The following is a 26,175-nucleotide window of genomic DNA, read 5'->3' as shown; positions in this document are numbered from 1 at the left end:
TTTTCAAAACACCCCCAATACAATAAACAATACACAGACACACCTGTGAACATGCACTTCCACAGAAATACCTCAGTGTCCACCATACCTCCGTCATTAAACAGGAAGCTAACACTTATGGCAAATCATGTCAACAGCCACTTCTAACACTTGGGGTGTTGCTTCATGTATGCCATGATAATAATAATAATAATATAATAATAATATTTAATTTGTTTGTCGCCTATCTGGCAATTAGCCACTCTAGGCGACATACATTAAAAGAGATAAAATACAATAATAACAGATGTAATCACATTAATAACAATAGATAAAATACTGGACAGTCATCAACACATATAAAAGCAATTATAATAACAACATACGATAAATGACAGAATCATGGTGATTTACCCAATGACCTCAAAGGCTTGCTGATAGAATGCTGGTTTTCAAGTACAACACCATACCTGTTATTTTTAGGAACTAAAGACAAAGCAATAATATGAACACACTGCTTTCTATCTCTAGAGTGATATATTATTATCAGGGCTTTTTGGAGGTCACTGATTCATAGGGTCGCCATAAGTCATAATCGCTTGAAGGCACATAACAACAACAGCAGGAACAAACTCACTAGCATGGAGCCCCGGAACCTCTTCTTTGCTGCCAATGGCAGGCATTTTGTGCTGGTACCCATGGCACATTTATCAAGATATGAGTACCAGCACCTCATTTTTAACCAAACAAGCACTGATAAATCAATAACAACAACAACAAGAGTAACAACAACAACAACAATAAGTTGCTTGACACCCAAAGGTCTCCAAGTGATTTACAATAACGTTAAAAATAAAAACAAAAATATTGTACTATGAAACAAAATAACAGAACACCACCAATCCATGCAGGTGTTATAAAAAAAGTGACATCCAATGATGACTGCCTGCTTGCACAACAGAAATCCACTCGAGCAATAGGACTTGTGGTTTCTTTTCTTCCCCCTTCCCGGACATCCCCAAAATCTGCTCTGTAGAGTTCCCTAACTCTCCAAAGCAGATCCAGTCACAAACTGCAAGTGGCAGAGGAGTTAGATTTTACCTTTAGAAGTCAGAACATGATTGAGAAGAACCTGAGTTTACCCAACACCTACCCTTGCAAAAAGAAAGCAAAACCCATGCAGGTCAGGAAGAATCTCAGCCATTCTTGTCTACTGTGCAGATGTGTGAATAATCAACACCGACTGAGCTCATGGTGATAGGTGGCTTGTGGGGCTGAGAAGCTCAACATGCGCACCCAATTCCAAACTGTTAAAAAAATTATGCTTATAAGAAGATGGCACGGACTATAAGAATCTAGGATTAACTCACAGAAAAGCATACAATGGCTTGCCATCTTAACAGCATTGAACACAATCAAGTAACGTTAAACCGGTCTTCCCATTAAGTGTAGTGGACAACACCAGACTAATACGGTTTTTAAAAAATGATACTACTGATCTAACGATGCAGAGTATTCTAGCAGCATAATACATTACTTTAAGTGCACCATGGCAAGACCAACCACTGGCTTTCAAAACAAGTGAGGGGACTGACCCATAGCCATATCTGCCTGTCTTAGCTCTGAAGTCCCATTTCTATAATTTACAGACGTTCCAACGCAAAATAAAGAAGTATAGGGAAAGTAAACACGCCAAGGTCAATCAAGGGCCGAGACAGCGAAAGGGGTGGGAAGAGCCATTCTCGCCCTCGATTTCCTGGGCGATGCCATCCACTTACGGAGCTGTCCAGTGCAAGGCTCCTTGCCCACTCCGGCCACGGACAGTATTCCCGGGGCTGCCGAAGCGGGAGGGGTCGGTGCCGGGGTCCCAGCGCCGCCTGCGCTCTGTCGCTCGAAGTTGCCCGGGTTGGAAAAATAGTCGCGCAGGCGGGGCAGCTCCCGACCGCTCTCCAGCAGCTCAGTGTGCAGTTCCAGCGCCGTCAGCACAAATTGGTCCCGCAGTAGCTGAGCCGCCAGAGCGTCCACCGGTATACGGGGCGGCTCCTCGGCCTGCAGAGAAGACGGCAGGAGGAGCAGCTGTTGGGGCTGCTGCTGGGGCTGCGAAAAGGAGGTTGAGGAAGGGACCGGGAGCGGAGCGGCCGAGCCACCGGGGTCGCTGCTGCTACTGCCACCGCCCGGCCTGGTCTCCTCTGGGTCCGACTCCTCGGAGTCGCTGAGGAAGGGGTTCACTCCACCAGCCCCCACCACCGCCATCTTGGGAGAAGGGGAGGCACCCAGAAGCAGCGCTCCTCCGAGCAGGCGCCCTAAGCGAATCCCGTTACCACAGCAGCGGAGAGGGCAACCTACCAACCAATCCTCCCTTCCCCTCGCAGCTCCTTCCGCCCTCCCCAGGAAACTCAGTTTCCGTATAGCACCTCTCGCGAGAGTTACACTGACATATTTCCTGTTCCCGTGACGTAGGCAGGGGGCTTCGATGTTTATAGATGTTCAAAAGTTGAGAATGACAATTCCTGCGGATGGACTGAAGTGGGACTTCCTAGTTACTTTTTGACATTATTTCCCCCTCCCTCTCCCCAGGCAGAGTAAAACTGGCAGCTGCTCAAAAGAGCCAATGGAGAAAAACCGGGCTGTGACGTAGCTGTGATTGCGCAACAGCGTGCAGAAAGTAGAAGCAAATACATAATCATACTTTTTTTTAGATTACAACGCAATTCTATTCACGCATGCTTACTTAGAAATAAGGTCTACTCTGTTCACTGCGGTTTCCTTCCAAGTAAGCTCATAAGTAAGTTGAAAAAAATGTTCTTCTTTTTGCGTTCTTAAGGATCTAAAAATTGTGCTGCAGAGCCCGTATTTCTTTTCCCCATACTACGTCGGTGTGATGGTATTGACTGAGACAGCACAATTTATGGCAGTGCGGCATTGTAGTCCATTATTATTATTGTAGTCCATTGTAGGCTGGGCAGGTGAAAGCGAGTGTTTTATGGCAGCCCTGAAATGAGTCTGGGATAGGTAAAAAAGCTCAGCATGTTTGCCTTCAAATGAGCACAAACTTTGGGTTAAGATTTAAATCTCGACAAGGATCTAAATGCCGGGGGCGACGGATATGATAATTTAATTAGAATTACCTTTGCTGTAACCTCGCGTGCGTTTGGTTAGGATGTGTGTGGAGTTTCCCCTCTCCACCTCGGAAATCCTGTACAGAGCTTGACCAGGTGCCTGGGAGAAGGGTGTAACTTCCCACTGCAGCAGATTAAACCGTTCTTTGCCAATCTGAGAGTTGGATAAAAGGCTTTTGTGATTAGTTGATCTTAAGTACATAACACAGGACTGGGCTGCAGGGTTATCGCAAACTATTCCCTCAGCTTCAGCCCCCAATAGAATGGGAATAACAGTACTGGCCGACATGGCACAGTTGTTGTATACCACTCATTTACTAACAATGTAAAATGGGTATTTCAGACCAAACAGGAAGCTGTAAGAGACTCGTGTCGCTCTATAGTTTTTTGGTCTCTATAAGGATATACGGTTCTTGGGGCGGGAATAGTATACCTGTTTGACTGGGTTTCACCTGAGCATTGACTAGAGATGCACGATTGACAGAGCAGACTCGGTTCTTCTCGCTCCGTTTCGCCAGGGATCTCGCGATGCTTTCCTGCGATCCGAGCGCGCTGGGATGCTTGGTAGGGGTAAAGTGCTTTCTACTGAATGAGTAAGTAATAAAGAACTCGCGAGTGCAATCGTCTGTAGAACACCCCCTCTCCTTTTCCAAGCGACCATGCTTTCCTGGGGTTTAGATAGGCAGGGTTTCTTCTCGCTTTTGTATCCTGTCAGGGAGATACCGCAAGAAACCCATTGATTTTGCAAAACCCGTGATAGGAGGGCTGGGGGACCCCTAGAAAGCTGTTTGAGAATCAATGTCTTATACCTGTGTCTGGATTCCGTCATTCTGTTTTAACCGTTTGGGGTCAGGTTAGTTGATGTTGGTTAAGGCTGTTGTTGTTGTTGTTGTTGTTGTTGTTATATACATGTACATGATTCACCTTCCTTTCCATTTTATTCTCACAGCAACACTGTGTGGTAAATTAGGCTGAGAGCCTATGACTGGCCCAAGGTGACCCAACAAGCTTCCTGGCTGAGTGGGGGTTTGAACCCTTGTCTCCTAGGTCCTTGTCCAACACTCTTACACTGACACCATACTGGCTCGCTGATAAAAGCTTTCCTTTTCATGATTTTAAGTTTCACCGTTCTGTAAGCTGCACTTGGATGGGGTAACTCGGTTCAGAACTTTCCTATGCTGAGAACCATCATGGGGTAATAATGCGGTAGTTTTCAGCCTTTCGAAACCCAGGACTCTTCCCCCCCCCCCAACCACACTTTAGCCCAAGTATGCATTTGGAGACTCACTTCTTAATTTTTTTTTAGTTATATATTTGTGTAGCAGTAGTAATAAGTTATACTGCTGTGACTTAGTTGTCCGTCTTGGCCACCAATTGAAGAGCAATGGTGTAGCAATTAGATCAGGATTGAGAAGACCTTGCTTCAACCATGAAGCCATGAAGCTTACCGGGTGACCGTGGTCCAGATATTCTCTCTCTGTCTCTCAAAAGTCATGGTAAATAAGAATAGAAATAGCTATAGATCTCTTGTGCCAAGATGTCTTGGCGGTGCTAAGCTTGGAAGTAGCCCATATAGCCTTTGGACCTCATAGTGGTGGACAAGGGGAAATGGTGTTCCTCTGTAACCTTCTGATGGTTGCATCTATGGGTGGGAGACCTTTGGGTATGTCTTGCAAATAATAATAATGATAAAAATGTGGGCCCAATCCCCAGAATGTGCTTTTGCTGGGCATTCTGGAGGTGGAATATTTTGTTAAATGAACTTACTTACTTTCCTGATATGTTTTCCAGATGGGTGCTGATAATAAAAAATATTGGTAATGTTGCTTTATGCTTCCACAGAGTGCATTTCAATGACAGAGACCTTCTAATAATATTGAAAAATTGAGATTAAAAAAGAAAGTTTCAGGAGTTTGGCTGCCTAAAAGCCTGATGTCTTCTCTTTTTCTGCCACCTGAAGTGGTGCCTAGGGATTCAAATTGTCTGCTAATCCTGCTGAAAGATTGGATCAACTTTTCCAGTGTTTACCTAGAAACAAGTAGCCTTTACTCTTTAGTTGCTAGAGGTTTTTAGGCAACCTAGAAAATTGCTTGGACTTGTAAAGTTTGGGCAATCTAAATGTTTGATGCTGGGACTAAATTTAAAAAGTGAAAAACAGTTATTTTTTAGCAATTGCATCCCCTAGTGGTCTTCTGCACCTACTACACTATTCTCTGTAGTGTTTGTATAATATGAAGATTGCTGATAGAAGCGTGAGTTGTAGCCCAGTCAGCCAGGTTAGGTCATCTTGTACTAGCTAGTACTGTTGAAAGTCATTTAAAATAGAATTAAAACCAAATTATAAACTATATCATAGCTTTATTTTGCTGGGAAAACAGAAGGGAGCAGAAAAATAGGAAGGCCAAACAAGAGATGGATTGATTCCATAAAGGAAGCCACAGACCTGAACTTACAAGATCTGAGCAGAGTGGTTCATGACAGATGCTCTTGAAGGTCACTGATTCATAGGGTCGCCATAAGTTGTAATCGACTTGAAGGCACATAACAACAACAAGCTTTATTTTTTACTTGCCATTTTACATATCAATGCATATTTTCAACAGTCTGCCCAATTATTAAACATGCTTTCAGGCTGCAGTCTTAAAGCACTTTATTTAGGGAGTAATTCTTGCTGGACACACTGCTATTTGCTTCTGAGTTATCATGCATAGGATTGCACTTTAAGTGTCTCAATCTATTTTCAATGTGCAGATCAGCTCTTCTGCTCTCTTGCCTGTATTCCAATTACTGGTTTGGCAGTTTCTGGGGAAAATATAATTTTGGACATAGCACTGGTAACTAGCTTCCCTTCCCTAAGTTAAAATTAAATTATTACTGAAACATTTTGCAGTTTGGTAATAATTTTGCCTGCTCCCTTCCTCCCATCCGCTCAACACCTCTCCCATATTAATCTAGTTATTCCAAACATTTATATTGTACATTTCAACCTAATAGGTTCCCAAGATAGCAAACAACAATCTGAGAATAAAATCGAACAACTGTAAAAATCGAATAACTATAAAACAAATAAGGAAAAAAGCTGAAGCAGCAGCATTTGGTGCCTTACCACTGCCTGCCAGCTGTTTTCCGATCTATCTTGTTACTCAACCCACATAACTTCTCCACCCCATGGCAGAAATATTTTTTGTAATCATTTTGAGATCAACAACAACAAAAATAGCCTAAGCTGAACCTCTATGACTAGGGTTGCCAGGTCTCCGGTTTTCTGCCGGAGTCTCCAGCAAAAGTGGGCCGTCTCCGGCCTCCAGCCATATTTGGTGTGAAGAGAATGATCTCCGGCTTTTGGACGTCCCCCTCAGGCACGCATGCGTGATTGACACGCATGGCTGCTGGGTGGGAGGAGCAGCCGCGATGGGCGTTTCTGGCTGCGGTTTGCATCGCGGCGATAGAGCAGTTTGGAATCTCGTTTGGAAGCAGAAGGCTGCGGGTGGCAGGAGCTGGAGCAGGTTGGACTGCGGCTGATTGCAGAGAGGGAGAGAGAGGCCTGAGAGAGAGAGAGGCCTGAGAGAGAGAGAGAGAGAGGCCTGAGAGAGAGAGAGAGAGGCCTGAGAGAGAGAGAGAGAGAGGCCTGAGAGAGAGAGAGAGAGGCCTGAGAGAGAGAGAGAGAGAGGAGAGAGAGAGAGAGAGGAGAGAGAGAGGCCAGAGAGAGAGAGAGGCCAGAGAGAGAGAGAGGCCTGAGAGAGAGAGAGAGAGGCCTGAGAGAGAGAGAGAGAGGCCTGAGAGAGAGAGAGAGAGGCCTGAGAGAGAGAGAGGCCTGAGAGAGAGGCCTGAGAGAGAGGCCTGAGAGAGAGAGAGAGAGAGGCCTGAGAGAGAGAGAGAGAGAGGCCTGAGAGAGAGAGAGAGAGAGGCCTGAGAGAGAGAGAGAGAGGCCTGAGAGAGAGAGAGAGAGAGAGGCCTGAGAGAGAGAGAGAGAGAGAGGCCTGAGAGAGAGAGAGAGAGAGAGAGAGGCCTGAGAGAGAGAGAGAGGCCTGAGAGAGAGAGAGAGGCCTGAGAGAGAGAGAGAGGCCTGAGAGAGAGAGAGAGGCCTGAGAGAGAGAGAGAGGCCTGAGAGAGAGAGAGAGGCCTGAGAGAGAGAGAGAGAGAGGCCTGAGAGAGAGAGAGAGAGAGGCCTGAGAGAGAGAGAGAGAGAGGCCTGAGAGAGAGAGAGAGAGAGGCCTGAGAGAGAGAGAGAGAGAGGCCTGAGAGAGAGAGAGAGAGAGGCCTGAGAGAGAGAGAGAGAGAGGCCTGAGAGAGAGAGAGAGGCCTGAGAGAGAGAGAGAGGCCTGAGAGAGAGAGAGAGGCCTGAGAGAGAGAGAGAGGCCTGAGAGAGAGAGAGAGAGAGAGGCCTGAGAGAGAGAGAGAGAGAGAGGCCTGAGAGAGAGAGGCCTGAGAGAGAGAGAGAGAGAGAGGCCTGAGAGAGAGAGAGAGAGAGAGGCCTGAGAGAGAGAGAGAGAGAGAGGCCTGAGAGAGAGAGAGAGAGAGGCCTGAGAGAGAGAGAGAGAGAGGCCTGAGAGAGAGAGAGAGAGAGGCCTGAGAGGGAGAGGCCTGAGAGGGAGCGGCCTGAGAGAAAGAGAGAGAGAGAGGCCTGAGAGAGAGGCCTGAGAGAGAGAGAGAGAGGCCAGAGAGGCCAGAGAGAGAGAGAAGCCTGAGAGAGAGGCCTGAGAGAGAGAGAGAGAGGCCTGAGAGAGAGAGAGAGAGAGAGAGGCCTGAGAGATGGGGCTCAGCAGTCTCTGGCCATCACCACACCTTGGGGGAGAAAATTCCATCACACACACACACACACTCTCACACCCTGGGCCCCCCCTCTTCCTTTTCTGATTGTGGAAAGCTGGTGGTTCCATGTCTGCCACTGCTCCTTGGATTGTTGAAAACCAAATGTTTAAATAAGCAAAATGTATAGCAGGATGAGGTTGCCATGTGATTTTTCCAGCTGGGTTTGTGTGTGTATGGAACTTCAGCAGGTGAACAGGCCCGTCCCCTCATCTCTGTGACAATGAAAGTTCTACGTCTTGAATTTCTGGCTGCCACCCAAAGAAAGCTGGCAGCCCCGGGAACAGGTGGGTGCAGAGTGGGTCTTAAAATAAAGAAAGAATCTTGCAGATGGAAGGCAGGGAAAACCAGGCCAGGTTCCCCAGGAACAATGTCTGTTTCCTAATCCCTGTCCCTGATAAATCACAGTTTCCATTTTAAGCATCACTTGTGTTGGAATTGTGGAAATGCAACTCGATTTGGATGTTTCCATGTCTGGAGGGAGACAGAGAGGAGACCTCCAGGTTGCTAGGCTGTGCCTTTCCTTTGGTCATATGCTCATCTTCCTTCCTGAAAACTGATACCTCTTAGGAATGCTGACCACACCTTCCAACTCTCTCCTTCCTGCTTCTTCGCTGTCTCTTGAAGAGAAGAGATGTCTTTGCTTTGTCTCTCTCACCTGCAGCATGAGGGCAAAGGCCATGTCAGGTCCATGAACCTCCAATGCAGGTAGTTTACTAGAACTAGAATCCCTTCCCTATCTATTGTGTATTTCCTTCAATGAAGCAAGCTGTTCCTTATTTTACTAAGTCTGAATCCTCAGTTATTGCTGCAGCGTAAAAGTCTGCTACTTCACAGGGAAAGTCTCTCTCTCTCACTCACTCTCTCTCACACACATACACACACACACACACACACACACATCAGCGCTGGGTCTGCTCTTGATCCCAAACCTAACTCTGCTAACAAGTTTCTAGTCTTTTTTCAGCATTGAGTTGCCTCCACTCAAGACTCTGGAAGTTAAACCTCTCAGTGTGCGTGCAAAGCCCCCCGCAGCAGAGTAGGAAGCCTTTTTTTGTCTGTCAAGAGCCATTGACCACCAGCAGCCAAATCAACCTGAGGCCCCAGCTGGCTTTGTCTGTGGGTTAGTGGCCTGAGGAGATGCCTTGGGTCAGCTGCCAGCTTGCCCAATGTGCACTTTCAAAATTCTCCTCAAGCAGAGACTGCCCAGTGCTGGAACACCCTCCCGCCTGAGAAGAGCCTGTGGAGCAGGTGATATTGTGGGACCTGCAGGCCAGAGCCCGTCCCCCCCTTTTAAATCAAGGGAAGATGGCCGTAACTCAGTGGTAGAGAACATGGACAGTCGCTGCCAGTCGCTGTAGACAGTGCTGATGCTGAACCAGATGGACCAATGGCCTAACTCAGTATAAAGCAGCTCCCTGTTTAAATCACCCTTCATTCAGAACCATAAGGACTAGAATCTTACTTTATTTTTAGGGAAACTGTTGCACATGCAGAAGGGCCCAGGTTCCGTCCTCAGCGGCATCTCCAGGTAGGGCTGAGAGACACCCCTGCCTGAAGCCCTGAGAGCCGCTGCCAGTGCAGACAGCACTGGGCTAGAGAGCACCCATGGGTCTGCATCTAACATTCCTGGGTAAATGAAGCGGATCCTCGCATCTGGTCCAATCCTGCCTCAGGCCAGGGCTCGGAGTCTTAGTTTGCCTTGGCCACCCTGCTTCATCCGCCCGTGCTGGGAGCTGCACAGCAGGAGTTGGGCCCGTCTGTTCTCCTGGTACCTTTCAGTAGTTTTCAGGTTCCCTTAAGGACATAAGAACATCTAGTTCCTCACCCCAACCGTAATAGGAAGCCTGCAAGCAGGACCCTTCAGGGAGGAAGGGCGGGATATCAGTTTAATAGATAAATAAAATAAATAAGCGCAACTGGCCTTCAGAGGCATATTGCCTCCAAATGTTAATGCAGCTTCAAATAGCATTTGCCTTTTTTGCAGCCACCACACTGTTGGCTCATATTCAGTTTGTGATCAACAACAATCCCAAGATCCTTCTTGCATGTAGTATTGCTGAGCTAAGTATCCCCCATCTTAATAACTGCATTTGGTTTCTTTTTCCTAGGTGTAGAACTTTACACTTATCCCTGTTAAATTTCATTCTGCTGTTTTTAGCCCAATGCTCCAGCCTATTAAGATCCCTTTGAATTTTGTTTCTGTCTTCCAGGGAATTAGGTATTCCTCCAAATTTTGCATCATCTACAAGTTTGATAAGCATTCCCTGCCCCTCCTCATCCAAGTCATTAATAAAAATGTTGAAGAGCACTGGGTCCAAGACAAAGCCCTATAGTAGCCCGATAGTTACCCCCCCCCCAGGTTGAGAAGAAACCATTGATTAGCACTCTGAATATGATTGTGTAGCCAACTGTGGATCCACCCAATAGCTGTTCCATCCAGTCCACATTCAGCTAGCTTGCTAATCAGAATATCATGTGGCATTTTGTCAAAAGCTTTGCTAAAGTTGAAATATATTGTGTCCACAGCATTCCCACAGTCTATCAGGGAGGTTTGTTGTTGTTGTTATGTGCCTTCAAGTAGATTATAACTTATAGCGGCCCTATGAATCAGTGACCTCCAAGAGCATCTGTCATGAACCACCCTGTTCAGATCTTGTAAGTTCAGGTGTGTGGCTTCCTGTATGGAATCAATCCATCTCTTGTTTGGCCTTCCTCTTTTTCTATTCCCTTCTGTTTTTCGCAGCATTATTGTCTTTTCTAGTGAATCATGTCTTCTCATGATGTATCCAAAGTATGATAACCTCAGTTTCATCATTTTAGCTTCTAGTGATAGTTCTGGTTTAATTTGTTCTGACACCCAATTATTTGTCTGTTTTGCCTAGAATGCCCTCCCTTGTCCTTAACATGGCTGCAACCATATCTACTCAGAAGTAAGTCCTATTGAGTTCTATGGGGCTTAGTTCCTTAATAAGCATGCTTACAGTTGCTGCCTTCAGGGGCATCTATCTGTGCTCCCATCTAACGTCTCTGTAACACTAAGCTCCTTTCTTCCAATAATGGGCTGGCCTGAGGGCACGTAAACCCTTCTTCCCAGAAGCAAGTAAGCTAGATTAAATGTTCCCTAAAGGCGTTGAACTGTGACCTGGCAGACCAGGGTTTGAATCCCCACACAGCCATGAAGCTCCCTGGGTGACCTTGGGCCAGTCACTGCCTCTCAGACTCAGAGGAAGGCAATAGTAAACCACCTCTGTCTGAGTACTGCTTACCATGAAGACCCTATCTGGGATCAACTTGAAGGCAGTCCATTTCCATTTTGCATCACCCTAAGCTTGTGAGAAAGAATGACCTTGTCACTTCAGATGGACCTAGGAACACCCTATTTTAGGTAAGATTTCTATTTTAATCTCCAGAGAATTTTTTTTGAATGGTATGCTCCAAGCAACTGTGGTTGATACAATTTATCATGTTTAATGATATCACTAGGGCCCGTCCCTGATGTCACTAGGGCCCGCCCCCTGACATCACTAGGGCCCGCCCCCTGACATCACTAGGGCCCGCCCCCATTTTCTCAGGTTTTTGGATGGTTCCGACCTGGCAACCCTATCTATGACTGACTGAGTGCCTCAAACAGAAACTGAAACTGAATGTGTACATTAGAGCGTGGTCCTATTTTTGAGTTACATCCTCCGGGTAAAACAAAATCCCATTCCTCTGGTGAAACAAACTGTCATGGTCCATGAGTGATTAATATTGACATAGCGATATCATTGTATCGGTGGGACACTGCCAGTGCAGGGGGAAGAAAAGAGCAGATAACTGGGGGCATGGCAGAGATGGAGTGCAATCCGGTGTCAGAATCCTGTTGTTGCTGAGAGCTCGGTAAAAGCAGTCCCGTTGGAGGTATGGAGAGCCGTAGATGATTGCTCCTCCTTTACCTCCTTAGCTTCCAGCTCACTTATGAACTAATTGTGGGGCATCACTAAGAGTATATAAGCCCTAGCAAGGATGTTCAGCTCATGTATTGAGACATGCAGCATGGAGCCACATAATGGTGTCTTATGGAACTAGGAGCATACAAGTGAGAATATTAGTGATGGGGAACAAACAGAAGAATGTTCTTTCACCAAAGTGCTCCCTCATTGCTAACAACAGAGAAAGGACAGATGTGTTCATACAGTCATTTACAGCAGCCTTCTCCAACCTTGTGCCCTCCAGATGTTTAGACTCCTGCTCCCATCAGCCCTAGGCAGTGGTAGCTGGAGCTGATGGTAACTGTTGCCCAAAACATCTGCATCATAGCATTCACAATTAATAGGAAAGTAAAGGTTGAATAGTCAGAACATTAAACATTATAAGACCCAACACAAACCTATACAAATCTGCTCTTCAGTGTTTACAATATTATACATTGATTATAACAAGAACAGTCCTTTCAAGCTTGGAATGAAGTTGCCTTTTAACACAAAGTTCATCCTCAGAAAGTTGAATGCTTCTGTTAGGTGAACGCTGAGACTTAGTCTGTAGATTGTTTAGTAGTTGAAAATGTTGGAAATGCAGCAACAACAACAAATCAACCCCCGTGTGACATTGAATCACTGCAAGCTTCATCTTGCCTCATATTTAAAGCTGTTAAACACACCAAGCAGGAAGTTGAATCAGGAGCACAGGAGATCATGGTACCAAGTAGACAGGAACATAACAAAAATGCAGGTTGTTCTGTTGATCCAAGAACACAGTAGTTTGGGTTTGCTGTCATCTGTTCTTTGGTTTGGATGGCAATTTAGGAATTGGAAAACTTCCTACTTCTTACAAATGCCTCCAAAACCCCCAAATTTAGAGCTGCCACCAGGCATCTGAATCCACTCTGACTTCCCAGCAGTTGGGCAATTTAATGCTGAGACACCAGGATCCCAGCATCCTCATTCGCTTCATTTTCATTTGAAAAGAAAAATAACCCTGTGCTGCTTTTGCACTTTTACACCACCATTGAACTTCAACCTTTTATTAGTTGGATTACTCTGTTTGGGCACTGTTTCCCTCAGAACCTGATCAGACTTCCAACCTCAGGCACATGTATTGCCCACCAGGTACCTCAACTGCATTACTGCCACTGGAGCTTCAAGGACACCACACAGATAAGCCAGGGAGGACTTCTGGTGGGAATACTGAACTCCCACATACATTTATCCTCCCAGAAATATGCAAAGGTGTGCTGAGCACTCGAAATACCCATGGTCTGAGTGTAACCCCCCTCCCTTACAATATGGGAAAGCTGCAATGGATTACCTGCTCTGTACTGAACAGAATACACGGTAAGGAACTCCCTTATGAGGAAAGGTTGTAACACTTGGAGTGTTTTAGTTTTAAAAAAATGGCAAGTAAGAGGATGTCCTGGTTCCCACCCAAAACATGAAGCAGGTGCACTTATAAGTAAGGAAGTGATACTTTATTAAAGCAAATTAGCTGTACAGACTCAGAGGCACAGAAGAGGCAGATACAGTCTAGGTCAAGAGCAATAAGTCCGAGCTAGGTGCATGGACCAGGGCTCACAAGTCCAAGATCAGTAACAAGAATTCTGAGGCTGTCTGGGAGCTGCAGAGTTGTTCCAGCCACAAGTTTTCCTACCTGCCCGCCAAGCTTTTAAGCCCAGTAACTCATGAGAATCCCTGCTGCTGCCAGGGTACCTAGCTTGAAGGCAGGCACTAGGTCTAGAGTTAGTAGTAGTAGTAGTATTTATTGCCCACACTTCACTGAAAGGTCCCAGGGCGGGTTACAACAGCTTTAAAATATAGCATTAAAAACAACCTAAAATCACAAAATAGGGTAGGTCCTAAAAATTTACTTCTCAATTGCATCTTCAGCATTCAACTAAAATTGTAAAACGAAGTTGCCAGACTCACCTCAGTGGGGAGGGAATTCCACAACTTTGGGGCCCCCATAGAGAATGTCCTCTCCCGGGCCACTCCCTGAGCTTCAAAGGATTCCATCCTCTCTGTGCACTATGTGTATTCTCTTGATGTGCCTCCCCTCCTTGGGAGACAACACCAGGCTCACCTCTAAAGCCTCCTGCCCTGTTACATCAGACCTCCCCATCCCCAGGTGGGGAAGTGGTCTTTGCAGCCTCCGGCAGTCCCCCTCCTCCATGGGTGGAAGAGAGGAAGCCTCTGAGACTCCTGCCTCAACAGCGGAGCCAGGCTTGTCTGGAGGGAGGAGGGCAGCACCATCAACCAAGCTCTGCTCTGTTGTCTCATCTCCCTCTCATTTGTGGTCCTCTTCTTCCATTCCTCTTCTGAATCAGAGGGAATCATGATAGAGGAGATGTGATAGAGGTGCATAAAATCATACATGGTGTGTGTGTGTGTGGGGGGAAGTGAATAGGGAGACGTTTTTCTTCCATTCTCATAATATTAGAAGCCAGAACCATCCAATGAAGCTGAATGTTGAAAAGGTCAGGAGAGGCAAAAGGCGATACTTCTTTACACCGTGCATAGAGACAATGGAATTTGCTCTCACAAGATGGCCACCAACTTGGATGGCTTCAAAAGAGGATTTGTTTGTCTCCACTGTCAGTGGCAGTATATATCTGAATTCCAGTTGCTGGGAATTGCAATTGGGGAGAGTGCTGTTGTACTCAGGTTCTGCTTGCAGACTTCCCATGAGCATCTGGTTGGCCACTGTGAGAACAGAGTACTGGACTACATGGGCCTTGGCCTGATCCAGCAGGGCTGTTCTTCTATTCTTAGGTTAAGTACACTGTTTGCAGTAAGGGGAATGTTATGCTTCTCTCAATTCTTTCTCTGGAGAGTTGATAGCAATAAGCCTGTGCTTTTTTACTGCGACCCAAGTACACATCGAGCTCCCTCACTATATATCTGTATATTTGGGGGCACTCAGTTCCATGCATGGGGATGGAAAGGCAGGACATATGTACTGAGCTAGGCCAATAAGAGACCAAAAAGGCTCCATTTGGGCCTTTCTTCTGTCTGCTGCTTTAGCAGCGTGGTTAAAGTGGTCCTCTTTGGAATAGAAGGCATGGATCCATTGCTACCGTTCTGTCTTATTCTGTGCAATGCTATTGTCGCCTGGAGGGCACTTGATCACAACCTGGCTCATTTTCTTGGCTTTGTTAACTGATATTATGTCAGAGTTGGATGTAATGGGGAACTCTGGCTCAATTCAAGCCTGTATCTTTATACCAGAGCTGGTGCTTGATGAGAGAAGGGGCAAGGAGAGAAGTGCTTGTCCCCAAAGCTCACTCCTGGCTTCATTAACAATTCTTTGAACTTGGCCAGTATAATTATTTATTCTTTTTGTGTGTGCGGTAAATACAGTAGGGCCCCGCTCATACGGCAGGTTCTGTTCCGGACTGCTGTTGTAGAGCAAAATCCGCCATAAAGTGGAATGCATTGACTAACATTGTCTAAAATGGCGCCCGACACCCAAAAAACGCCATAAAAGTGGAACAAGCACCATAGGAGTGGGGCCTTTCTGCAATTGACAACCGCTGTATCGGTGGAACACTGCAAAGCGGGGCCCTACTGTAAGTAGCAACAGAGCATGAATCCTTTTCTCTGGTTGGCATGTGATATGACCATGTGATGCATTTTGCCCTATGATTCACCCAAGGCAGGGGCATGTCATCTGACTGATTACCAGTAGCTCTCTCCCTCTAGTTTTGCTTTCAGTTTTGTCCCTGCCTTCATGCAAAACAGGCATAGATTCCCTCTCCCCCTTCATTTTTCATCTGCTTTTGACATCAGGTTTCTCCTTTGGATTTTCTGTCTCATTTATGTTATTCCTATGTCTTCCCCTCCTCCACAAAGGGGGGCTGTTTCGTTTTACCTGTTCTTCCCTCTAGTTTTCCCCCCTCTGGAGATTTTTCTTCTTCTTTATCTCTGCTGTGGGATGCCACCTCCTTATAAGGAGGAAGAGGACCTCTAAACCTGCTAAGAAACTCACATTAGAGTCCCAAGAAGAAAGACTTAAAAGGGCTTTTCCGGGACACAGAAGTGCTTCTTGTCTCCATTATGGCACCTACAGCTGCCTTTGCTACAAGCAGCCGCACCTCTTCCCAATCTTCTCTACGGTTGTTGTGAAGAAGACATGCCCAGTGGAATGCACTGCAAGTCTTCTCCAGTATCTGTGCAACCATTGCTTTTATGGATCCAGAAGAGCTATTGAAGGCAGGAACTGCTTCAGTTGGAGATTTAGTTTTCCCATTGCAGTGAAAAAAACAAACTGCCGTTTTCGGTGCCTCAGAATGCAAGTATTTTGCTAAATCCCCAGCAGATGGCATTGAGTAACTCTGATGATATAGAGTAGAAGGAGGAGGAGGATTTGTTTGAAAATGTGGGCACAGAGTTCGTTCCCTCACAACTTGAAAGGCTGCTTCAGGAGAGTGCAGCCCTGGGACTTGATACCCAGGATATTTCCCAGACAGCATTCTGAAACATTTGAAAGAGTTCCTACTGGCTGATATAGCCAAGGAACTCAAATCCAAACACAGATCTAAGCACACACAAAAAAACCCCTCCAGATGCTCCTCCCCACCTGACTTCCCAGAAGAGAAAGAGAAAAAGTTGGGCAAGGCTCCTACCAAGCAATCAAGCCAGACCCATTCATTTGATCTTTCGGATTATGACTCCCTTGATCCCATGGCCTGTGCCCAGGGCAAAGAAATTCTCAGTGAGGTTTTGCCCATCCCCTATAGAGATCCTCCACTTACATCTTCTGTAGAATCTCCCCAGGAAGAGGCAGTCTACCCTGGGGAGTTGAATAAAGAGGAGGGAGAATGGAGTGGCTTATCAGATACTGAGGAAGCCCAAACTTCCTAGCTCCTCATAGACTCTGATTGTATACCTTAAATTATGAAAGCTTGTATCTTCTCTGGGTTTGTTCTCCACAAGCCAGGATCCCACTGAGCCCAATCTAAAAGGACTTTTAGTTTTGTAAACTTCTAAGGCCATGCATAAATTTGTTCTTTCCCCTGAAGTATTCAATGACATATTATCAAAATGGGCCTGACCTCTGACCTTTGCTAAGAAGTATTATCCCCTGGGTCAGGAGCCACCTCATTGGTGCCCCCAGGAAGGGGCCCCAGACTCTGAGCTTTCATTTCTTTTAAAGTCTGTAGTCCTCTTATCTGCAGGTACCCTTAAGTGATTTCTGTTAAATAAGCCAGCCTGGCTGCTTCCACCTGTCAATGTTTTTAGCCAATGAGTGAAGTCAGAGCTGTGACTGATGAGTGAGTTGTTTGGACACCAGACAATAGGAACCTTGAAGTCCTAAAGAGCTTCTGTTTCCCCCTCCCCATTAGTGCAATTTCCCTGCTTATTTTCTAGTAGTCCTTGGAATCTCCGTAGTTTGCTTTTGCCTAGCAGCTGGGTTGCATCTTTCCTGTGATGGGTTTTTCTGAGATCAGGTTGTTTTTGCAAATACTGCTACACAATAAGTTCAGGTGGAAGTTAAAAGACTTTCCTCTCCAAACAGCAAATTCAAAATGTGAAAAATTTGCAAGGAAGCTTAGGCATGTCTCCTCCTCTGCAGGAGCTGATGTCCAGGCAGCACTCGTTAATAGTTCACTTATAGTACGATGGTATAATGTCAACTCAGAAGTAAGTCTCTTTATGTTCAGTGGGGCTTACTCCCAGATAAGTAGATACAGGGTGACAGCCTAGGTTTTGGTTTAGAATTGGCAATGGCAGAAACAGGGTTCTTCTGCCTTAACAGGTGTATCTCCACAGTGAAGACCAACAGGATGTAGCTGGTAAACATGAGGTTGGTCAGAGGGGGCAAGGGGGGGGAGGAGAAGCAGCAATGACTGTACTCTTTCTAGTGTTGTGTTAGGCTCTCCATGGCAGCAGTTTTGTGGTATGTCATGCCCCCATGGCGTCCTCAGCACTCTCTCAAAATATGAAATGTGTGCACTGATCCAAAAAGGTTGGTGACCCCTACTCTGGATCAGTTTGCCCTGGGCCTCTTAAAGGTCCCTCTCATGAGTGTCCCCATTTCTGCTCTCCTGTCTCCAGCTAGACTTTCTGAAAGATGGGAACACAAGGAATAAAAAGGAGAAGAAAGCTGATCACATCATTTACCGCTCATCTGCTGTTACCTTAGTCCTGGTAGCCATGGTCAGTCTCCTTTGGCTGAGGGACCTAACACAGGATTCTGACCTAGATGCAGACTAGTTATACAGAGACTTCTTCAAATTATCCAGGGCCTAGGATGCCAAATTTGGCTTGATGATCTTTGGTGAATGTTCAGTTTCAGCTGTTATTGTGGCCAGATGGTTAAAGCACTGGACTGTGTACCCTGCCCTCTAGAAACAACCTGTTTACAAGTGGAGTTACAAGATTGAGTTTGTCAGTCTTCCTTGAGATCAGTTCCATCCCTCAAAAAAAATCTCAGAGGAGGAATCAGATAATTAGGTAGGAATCAGATAGTTGCTCATCTCCAATCCCTCAAGAACAAAGATCCTTTGTAGTCCAGAAGACTGGGGACTGGCAGGCTGTCATAGATCTCAATAGTCTGAAGATCTATTTAAAGATCTATTCAAAGAGACCATCCAGGTGAATGACATCCTCTTCTCAGTAGACTTGATTGAACCTTATTTCCACATGCTGATCCACCTGGACCACAGAAGGTACCTGTGTTTTGCATATGTGGCCCTTCATTTTCAATTTCAAGTTGCCCCCTTTGGACTCCCCCGTCTCCCAAGTATTCACCAAACGGATGATTGGCCCACCTTTGTCTACAAGTTGTCCATCTTTAATCTAACCAACATCCTAATATGGCAATTGTCTTTCAGTTGTTCTCCAAGACCAACGCATCACCTTATCATGTCTAAAAGGCCATTTTCCTGTTAACCCTGCCAAAAACCATCTCACACAGGCCAGTGCACCTCTGTGCCATCATAGACACTTCCAAAGTACACCTCTGTTTTCATCATTCAACCAAATTCTTAAGATTTGACAGACAATTCTGCCTCTTCTCCAGTGACTGTCAGCAAATCTCATAACTTTCCCAATTCCTAGGCATGATGATCTTATGCACCAATATAGTCCCCTGGGCCAGGTTTCGCTCAAGGCTCGTCTAGTGGGTTCTTCTGTTACACTAGGAAGACGTGCCCTACATGTAACACCTACTATTTAAAATGTCTCTTCCCCCCCCCCCCGCTTCAGACAGTCCCTTCTTTGGTGGCTCAGTAGCAAACATCTATCAAAAAGGTCTCTATAAAGGATCCCATCAAGGTCATCTTAACCAACAATGCCAGTCTCTAAGGCTCACTGCCGGGGGAGTTTGGACAAAATAAGAAGCCCAACGCAGCATCAGTTGGCTCAAACTTTGCACCATTTTCTAAGCCATGAGAGTGTTCAGCCATCTTGCTCGCCTCCTAGTACACATGGATAACACAATGACCAAAGCCCTCAACTCCCAACGGGGGACCAGATTCAAATCCATCCACCAGCTAGAGTCTTCACTTGGGTCCACCTCTCTCTGACGTTCAAACACATCAGAAGAGAACTGAATTTCACTTCCGACTCCTTCAGCAGAATCCAAATAGATCCAGGGGTATGGACTCTGAATAAAGAGACCTTCCAGATTCTTCAGTGCACCTTAGGATACCGTATCATCCAAGAGTAAACTGGGGCAGTTCTCATGACACCAGACCAGTGGTCATTTTTATTTATTTATTAATAAAAGTATTTATATATTGGCCTCTTGCAAAACATCAAGGCGGTGTAGAGCAACATAAAAACATTTAAAAACCATCCTTAAAATAACTGGCTACTCAATAGATCTTTTAAACAACTGCATCTGGCACAAGATCTCTTCTCTGGCAACAATGCCCCTGCTTCTCTGAAATCCTGCATTTAGCAACACTTGTACCTTGTTTTCTCCCTCTCAAAACAGACCTGTTAAACCAGAGTTCATTGTTTACCCTGATCCCACCTGGTTCCATCTAGCCACCTGGAAATGGAACAGTAACACCTCATCAAGCTTGGCTACTCTCCTACTGTACCCAGCACCATGCTTTCCTCTAGAAAAGCCTCAGCCAACAGACTTTCTGAGACCACATGGAAAGCCTTCACTAGATGGGCCTATAGAAAGATAATCAACCATCAGCACACCAGAGTCAAGGATCTTCTTTGGCAGGCCTTGACCCAAGGACTTAGACCTAACACATTTAAGAGGCAAGCAGAGGCTCTCTTCACTGTTACAGCACCAAGAATCCAAGTCCTTGAATCCGTACACAGTCTTCTGAGCCCTGCCTCATCCTTCCTTTGAGCTCCTTAAGTCAGTGGCCTTCATAATTCTCTCCCTTATGGTGTCTTCCAGTTGCTGCTGTTATTGCACCCAAAGTTTCAGTCTTCTTCCTTGGCTAAAAATCTTTGCACTTTCCACAGGGACATGGTGGCTCTTCATACTAACCCTTCCTTCATCCCAAAGGTAAATTCTTTGTTTCACAGGAACTGGTTTGACTGTCTTTTTGCTCCGGGTCTCATCATCCCAGGGAGCACCCCTGGCACAGGTTGGATATATGCGGGGCTCTGAAAGTCTATCAGTAGAACAGAGGCTCTCTACCTCTCTAACTCCCTTTTTGTGTTTTCTCATCCCACTTGTCTAGGGAAGGCAGCTTCCTCTTCTATCACCTGATGGATTAAGGCATTCATCACCCTAGCCTAGGAGGTGCAGCATCTGTTCACTCCCCTGCATATCACTGCCCGCTCCGCCACAGCTATGGCTAGCTGAGTAACCTTCTTCACAAACGCAAAAGTTGCAGACATTTACAAAGCCACCTGATTCTCAACATCAACTTTCACATGACACTACACATTAGACCTTACACAACTTAGCTGATGCTTCGTTTTGAAACTGGGCCCTACACAACACTCTGTCCTCTGATTAACACAGCCACGCAATCTCATCTTACCCACACATAAACACACCTTGCTTGAGGCACATCTATCACATAGATGCATCCTATGCTAACTGGAGAAAAGAATATTGATCACTTACCGTGAATGGATCTTCTAGGTTGGTAGTATATGGATATCTCCACAGCCTCACCTTTTTCTTTTTTCCTTTGCTGACATGGTGGCTGTGTCTGTGCTGTATCCTTTTTTCCTTCTCGGTCTGCATTGTCCTATCTGCACCAGTGGCTTCTCCAGGATTTTGTTTTCCTTACCATCTGTGGGGGTGGGGGTACCTTTATATCTTCTGCCCATGCTTGGCTGTGGATGAAACTGAAAGCAAAACTAGAAGGAAAGAGCTACAGGAAATCTGTCACATCACATTTTCCTGCCTTTGGCAAGTCATATGACACAGCCCATCACATGGATTTATTCCTATATCAACCAAGAACCAATTCGTGGTAAGCGACCCATGTTCCTTTCTTATCTGGAGTGTTACAAACCTTTTGAGACAAATACTGTGGTGGTCTAAGCTGAATCCTGAGTTATATTCGTGAGAGAGATTTGTAGGCCTTGCTGTGTCCTGTTATCAGGGTGCCTCGGAGGTTGGTTTGAATATTGTATGTTGCCATCTAGAAAATGTAACAGGATGTTCAAGAGTGTCTTAAGATAAAGATGGCACTGATGCTTCATGACCTATAAGCCAGGACAGCAGATAATTGTATGTATCCCTTGAAGATTTTGCATAGGCACCACTGCTACAGAGAGTTAGCTTAGCTTGATAAGAAACAGAATATTAATTCTTGGAGGAGCTTTTTGCCTCAGGTTTGTTTCTGCATTGCTGAGCCACATTTACAATTTAAGCCAAATGACATCTGTTATTGTAATATACAAAACACTTGATGAAAATATTGACTATACAGTAATTTTAAACAGATGATATGAGTAGCCAAATCATATTTAAATATGAAGGTCTATGAAAATTATGTCTAATCAACTGCATTATATGACAGATCATGTGCCTCATGCAAATTTGTTCATGTTCATTTACTTAGTCAAAGGCAGGGAAAAGAGCACATGAGTATGCTTAGATCTTTAGTGGGTTTTTTCATCCACGGTGTAGAATTGTAATGTGGTTGACATGATCTGTATGTAATGATGAAAGTTAATCTGAAGTAAAGTATTATGGCATTGAGGATTGAAATAGATGATTTCTCTGAATCTGCTTTCCAGCCTCTGATTTGAGATCTGCAAAGGAAGAAACCTTTGCTGGTCAGACTAGTTCCATTCCTAATGGATTCAACCACATCTGTCAAGTGCCCCCATTAACAAATATAAGAATTAGTCAGGAAAGCAATGTGGGCAATTAAGAACTATTTCAGGAGAGAGGCCTCCCCCACAACAAGGAAGTAGTTTGTGTTAGTTAGTCTGAGGAAAGGCTTGGAGCTGAAAACAGCTTGCTCTGTGTGTTTGAACCCCAAAAGCTATGAGCTTTGGGGAGCAAGATCTAATGGACTGTTAATGCTATAAACCCCTCTTAAGCTCTGGTTGTGTATGTGTATAAATAAACCTTATATCATAAAGACAGCATTCTCCTCTGACCTTCATTCCAGGGAAACCAAACCCTGGATAAGGGCATGAACCCCTAGAAGTCTCTCACTGCTCAGAGATTGGGGTGTGTGCAACAGTATTATTCCAGTAGTAGACTGAAAACTCAAAACTTGGTTAACATATAAGGGTGTTCTTAATGCTGAACGATATGGTAGTGTCAACTTAGTATTTCTCCATAAAATTTTGATGTGGCATTTTTCTCTTTTTCATTTATTTATGGATGAATTATTTTCATCTCTCTTTGACAGTCTAAATTAAATAATATAGAATACATTTCTAAAAATCCTGTCAGCTAGAAAAAATAGCTGCTAATCATACACCTTTGTAATGTACATGCCATGACACTGATGCTTATTGAAAATGCATTTTCAATAGATTCTTTTAAATTATATACAACAGGCATATAATGCTCACTGAAGCATGGTCTTTTTGAAGGAGATGACTAAAGTATTTTTAGTGTTTTGTCTTGACACTTTTAAATATACCTGTACACCCGCATACCATATTCATCTGAATAATGCTTTGTGTCTGTTTCTTCATATATTGAAAACATAAATAAGAATAGGAAACAAATGGTTGCATATTTCATAAAGATTTATATTGTGGCCTTTTTTTAAGAAAAGGAAAGCTCAGCATCTTCAGCACTGTGAGTTTGAATTTTTTTAAGAGCTGCAGCACTGGATATGATAGCTTTAGGGGGGAAACTAGGTTTGCAGTTTGCCTCATTATGTTGACATTTCAATTAATCTTGGAGGACCTGATTCAGCACAAGACTGCAGGTTCTTTAGTAGGCACAAATCTTCACAGGCAATAGATTAGCCTACACCTTAAGTGGAAGGAATAGAAGTACTCTTGTCAGGCAGTAACCAGATTGCCTGGGGAGAGTAGGCTTCTTCAGACAACTTTCTTTGCTTGGTTGCTTCCTGTCACACTTTTGTGTGTGTGACTTTTGTATAAAAAATAAATAAAATGTTAAGCTTCATTGGTTTGGGGCCAGACTTGTTTGGAAGGTGGCAGTGTGTACACTGGCTGCATTTAGACATCCACAAACAAGACGTGAACGAGCTTCTCCTCTCCAGTGCTTCAGTACTCCCCCCTTCCTTCCTCCCATGCAGCCAGGAGGAATTAAGAAGCTTTTTTCTGTTTGACTGTGGTTTGTCATGTTGTCAGAACCCAGGAAACTGTCATTAATGTTACCTATGGCTAGTTTAAACAAGCCAGCTGTAGAAATCACAATGTTAAGTTAGCTTGTTTGAAACTAACTGAACTTAACATTGTGATTTTTGAAGCTGGCTTGTTTAAACTAGGCATAGTTACTGTTAACCATAGTTTTTTATTCAGATGATGCAGCAATCTGCGGTTAATCCAAACAGGAAGTGAAAGCTTACAATTTCCTGCTCCTAGCCATGCAGGCAGCAGAGGAGGGGGGGAAGTGTGTGAGCCCCAGAGGAGGCCAAGCTCATTCATGTCTTGCAGCAAATGCAGCCAATGGATCTTGAACTGGTGACATGAGAGATTAGCTTGTGTGCCTCCACCCATCTCTGGACCAAGGAGGGAGCTGCTTCCTTAGTTGGTGTGGCTGATATCCCTGCAAATATGGTGAAGTTTACTAGCAACTGAATATACTTCTGGCATGAAAATTTAGTGGCTATAACCCTTTCTAGAATGTAAGGGGAAAACAGCAATGGCTGCAGGTGACATTTTTTTCTGCTAGTGCATCACAAAGAAATTGCATTCTCTCTTTCATCTTTGCATCACCCCATACTAGACCATTGATTATAGAAATGAGCCAACGGTTGTACCAAATTGATAGAACAAGATTGTCTCAGGATAATGAGTCTGAATAATGAAGCTTGGCTAGGCCTGGTGTCAGCACCTGTCATGGTGAGGCAAATGCCAGGCTCCAGAGAGAACACTGTGGCTAATGCTGGGTATCAGGCAAAGCAGTCTCAGCCGCCACCATCTTCGTTCCCTCAGAATGTCTCTGGGCCCAGCTACGTCAGGGGCCAGAGACATTCTTCGGAAATGAATATGGAGGCTGTAGCCACTTTGCCAAGCTCTTCTGTTGAGCTAAATGCATGTCCCCACCACCCTGTCATCCTCTGGTAAGCTCACTTTGGGAGGGTCCCCAGGGTGGTGGTGGAAGCACCTTGCCTGGGGCCAGCCCTCAGCTTCGGGAAGAGTGAGCTGAAAATAAGATTTTTAAAAAACAGAAGTCTCTGTTTTAACTATGAAATTAAAGAACACCCAAAATGTGTATGATGCAGAAGTAGATTTTTCTCATCAGAAAGCTATAGGCCTTAATACGTTTTGTGTGTTTAACTTACATTATTTCATTTGTAAGCTGCCACTCATCAGTAAGATCCATAGTGGGCAAAAAGTCCAATGCATTAGAAGCCTTTCATCAGGGGAACTTTCCTTTTAAATAAAGTCATGATAAAAATGTATGTAGTAATCCTCCCGGGAACCGCAGCCATTATTGATTGTCATATATTTGCGAGTCTGTGGGATTTCTTGACTCATAATACAGTAAATGACTGCCTGACTGATCTTTAATTAATTTTGTTTTTTAGCGTTGGAGTCTTCTTTGACAGCCTATCACTATGAATATGCAGATCTTTATAGTGGCTGGTCTCCTGGTACATTGTGTGTTCCTGATCTCAATTTTTGACATTTACTTCACCTCTCCTCTGGTCCATGGCATGACTCCCCATCATACACCCCTGCCACCACCTGCACAGCGCTTAGTACTTTTTGTTGCCGATGGTCTGCGTGCGGATTCGCTTTATGAAGTGGATGACAATGGCACTTCCAATGCTCCTTACCTTAGGTATGTTCTTCTTGTTAAGCTCCTCCCCTAATCTTTCCAACCACTGAGATAAAAATCCTATTAGGTGGGAGAGGAGGATATTGCACTGCCATGTCCAAGTTCTTCAACTAGAAAATATTATTTCTTGAACTGGAATAAAACAGTGTAAACTATGCACATTAGCACATAATGCCCTTTATACATTTGGTTACCTAATTTGATCAGTAGTGGTTTTCTTTTTTAATATTTTAAGTATGTCAGTTTCATTTTAGTAAGGTTCCTCTCTCTGCTGCACCCCAGTCTCCAGCCTTATCTAAATGCCAACATTTTAAGAGGTTAGTGAGAGATGAAAGAACCTTTTCGCAGGAGTGTTGCACTTTGTTTTGTAAAATTGTAAGATCCAGTTAACTCTAACAGGAAAAAGCTATCGACTGCTGAATGTGTGAAACTGCTTTCTTAAACTAGCAAGGGGGCATTGTTTGTTCTTTTTCCTGGATTTGGTTTTTAATATTGGGACAAAATATTTGATTGCGAGGAAGCAACACATATGAGCCCAGTTTACCTATAAATTATATGTGTAATTGTATGTGCATAGAGTGTGGCCAGTAGCCAAGGCATCTATAACATCTCATATTCTCAGCAGTTGCAGCAGAAATAATGGCAATTATTTTGTGTGTCAAAATATTGCAACTACAACTTGGTTGTACTGAAGTATCCATTAAATTACCATCATAATATTGTCACAAGCAGAAAACAAATTTATTATTTATCTCAGCAGTCATGGTATAATCTGCCGATTTTATACCTAATACAAATTTATAATTTTAGAAATATCCACATTTAATCAATAAAATATGAACAGAATGGGCTGGCTTGGTTCAGTCATAACACTAACCCATACTACAGTGCTCAGGAACAAATCTGGGCAAGC

The 26,175-nt window shown here is 44.6% G+C and overlaps 2 protein-coding genes across 14 annotated transcripts in view; one reads left to right on the top strand and one right to left on the bottom strand.

Moving 5' to 3' along the window:
• Positions 1–3,428, bottom strand: part of RELCH (RAB11 binding and LisH domain, coiled-coil and HEAT repeat containing) — a 106,030-nt gene extending 102,602 nt beyond the window's left edge. For 2 of the 4 annotated variants that reach the window (XM_061590157.1, XM_061590149.1), the window contains exon 1: positions 1,758–2,405. In XM_061590157.1, coding sequence (XP_061446141.1) covers positions 1,758–2,232 — 475 coding nt within the window. In that variant the 5' untranslated portion in view covers positions 2,233–2,405. Of the gene's footprint in view, positions 1–1,757; positions 2,408–3,107 lie in introns of those variants that run through there. The other 2 variants (XM_061590166.1, XM_061590176.1) reach the window with 2 other exon arrangements.
• Positions 2,472–26,175, top strand: part of PIGN (phosphatidylinositol glycan anchor biosynthesis class N) — a 123,458-nt gene continuing 99,754 nt past the window's right edge. For 4 of the 10 annotated variants that reach the window (XM_061590228.1, XM_061590237.1, XM_061590254.1 and 1 more), the window contains exons 1-2: positions 2,473–2,764; positions 25,009–25,265. In XM_061590228.1, coding sequence (XP_061446212.1) covers positions 25,039–25,265 — 227 coding nt within the window. In that variant the 5' untranslated portion in view covers positions 2,473–2,764; positions 25,009–25,038. The other 6 variants (XM_061590204.1, XM_061590221.1, XM_061590191.1 and 3 more) reach the window with 6 other exon arrangements.

This window comes from Rhineura floridana, chromosome 1 (assembly GCF_030035675.1).
Source record: "Rhineura floridana isolate rRhiFlo1 chromosome 1, rRhiFlo1.hap2, whole genome shotgun sequence".
NCBI classification, from domain to species: domain Eukaryota; kingdom Metazoa; phylum Chordata; class Lepidosauria; order Squamata; family Rhineuridae; genus Rhineura; species Rhineura floridana.
This window is presented reverse-complemented; position numbering and strand designations above follow the sequence as displayed.